The following is a 231-nucleotide window of genomic DNA, read 5'->3' as shown; positions in this document are numbered from 1 at the left end:
CCGCGCCCGAGCGCTGCCCCCCCCCAGCAGCTCCCGCAGTACAGCCCGGGCCGTGCCCGGGCGCTGCCCCCAGCCGCGGGATCTCACCCTCGGCTTCGCTTCCCAGGAGGGGTTCGACGCGCTGGACCCCTTCGTCCCCGTCCCGGTCCCCAACTACAGCCCGCGGGAGTTCGAGAGCTGCTACCGCTACTACCTCGATCGCAAGTGGCTGCAGCACGAGAAAGGTCAGCT

At 71.4% G+C, this 231-nt stretch overlaps 1 protein-coding gene across 1 annotated transcript in view; it reads left to right on the top strand.

Annotated features, from left to right (window-relative positions):
• The window catches only part of DAP3 (death associated protein 3), a gene marked incomplete at its 3' end in the record, with an annotated part of 11,540 nt that extends 11,316 nt beyond the window's left edge, over positions 1 to 224 (top strand). Inside the window, exon 11 of the mRNA XM_010282602.1 lies at positions 107 to 224. Coding sequence (XP_010280904.1) covers positions 107 to 224 — 118 coding nt within the window. The remainder of the gene's footprint in view (positions 1 to 106) is intronic.
• Between the last annotated feature and the right edge of the window lie 7 nt (positions 225 to 231).

Source organism: Phaethon lepturus, unplaced genomic scaffold, assembly GCF_000687285.1.
Source record: "Phaethon lepturus isolate BGI_N335 unplaced genomic scaffold, ASM68728v1 scaffold44892, whole genome shotgun sequence".
Lineage (NCBI taxonomy): Eukaryota > Metazoa > Chordata > Aves > Phaethontiformes > Phaethontidae > Phaethon > Phaethon lepturus.
Note: the sequence above shows the minus strand (reverse complement) of the source record. Positions and strands in the feature narration are given on the sequence as shown.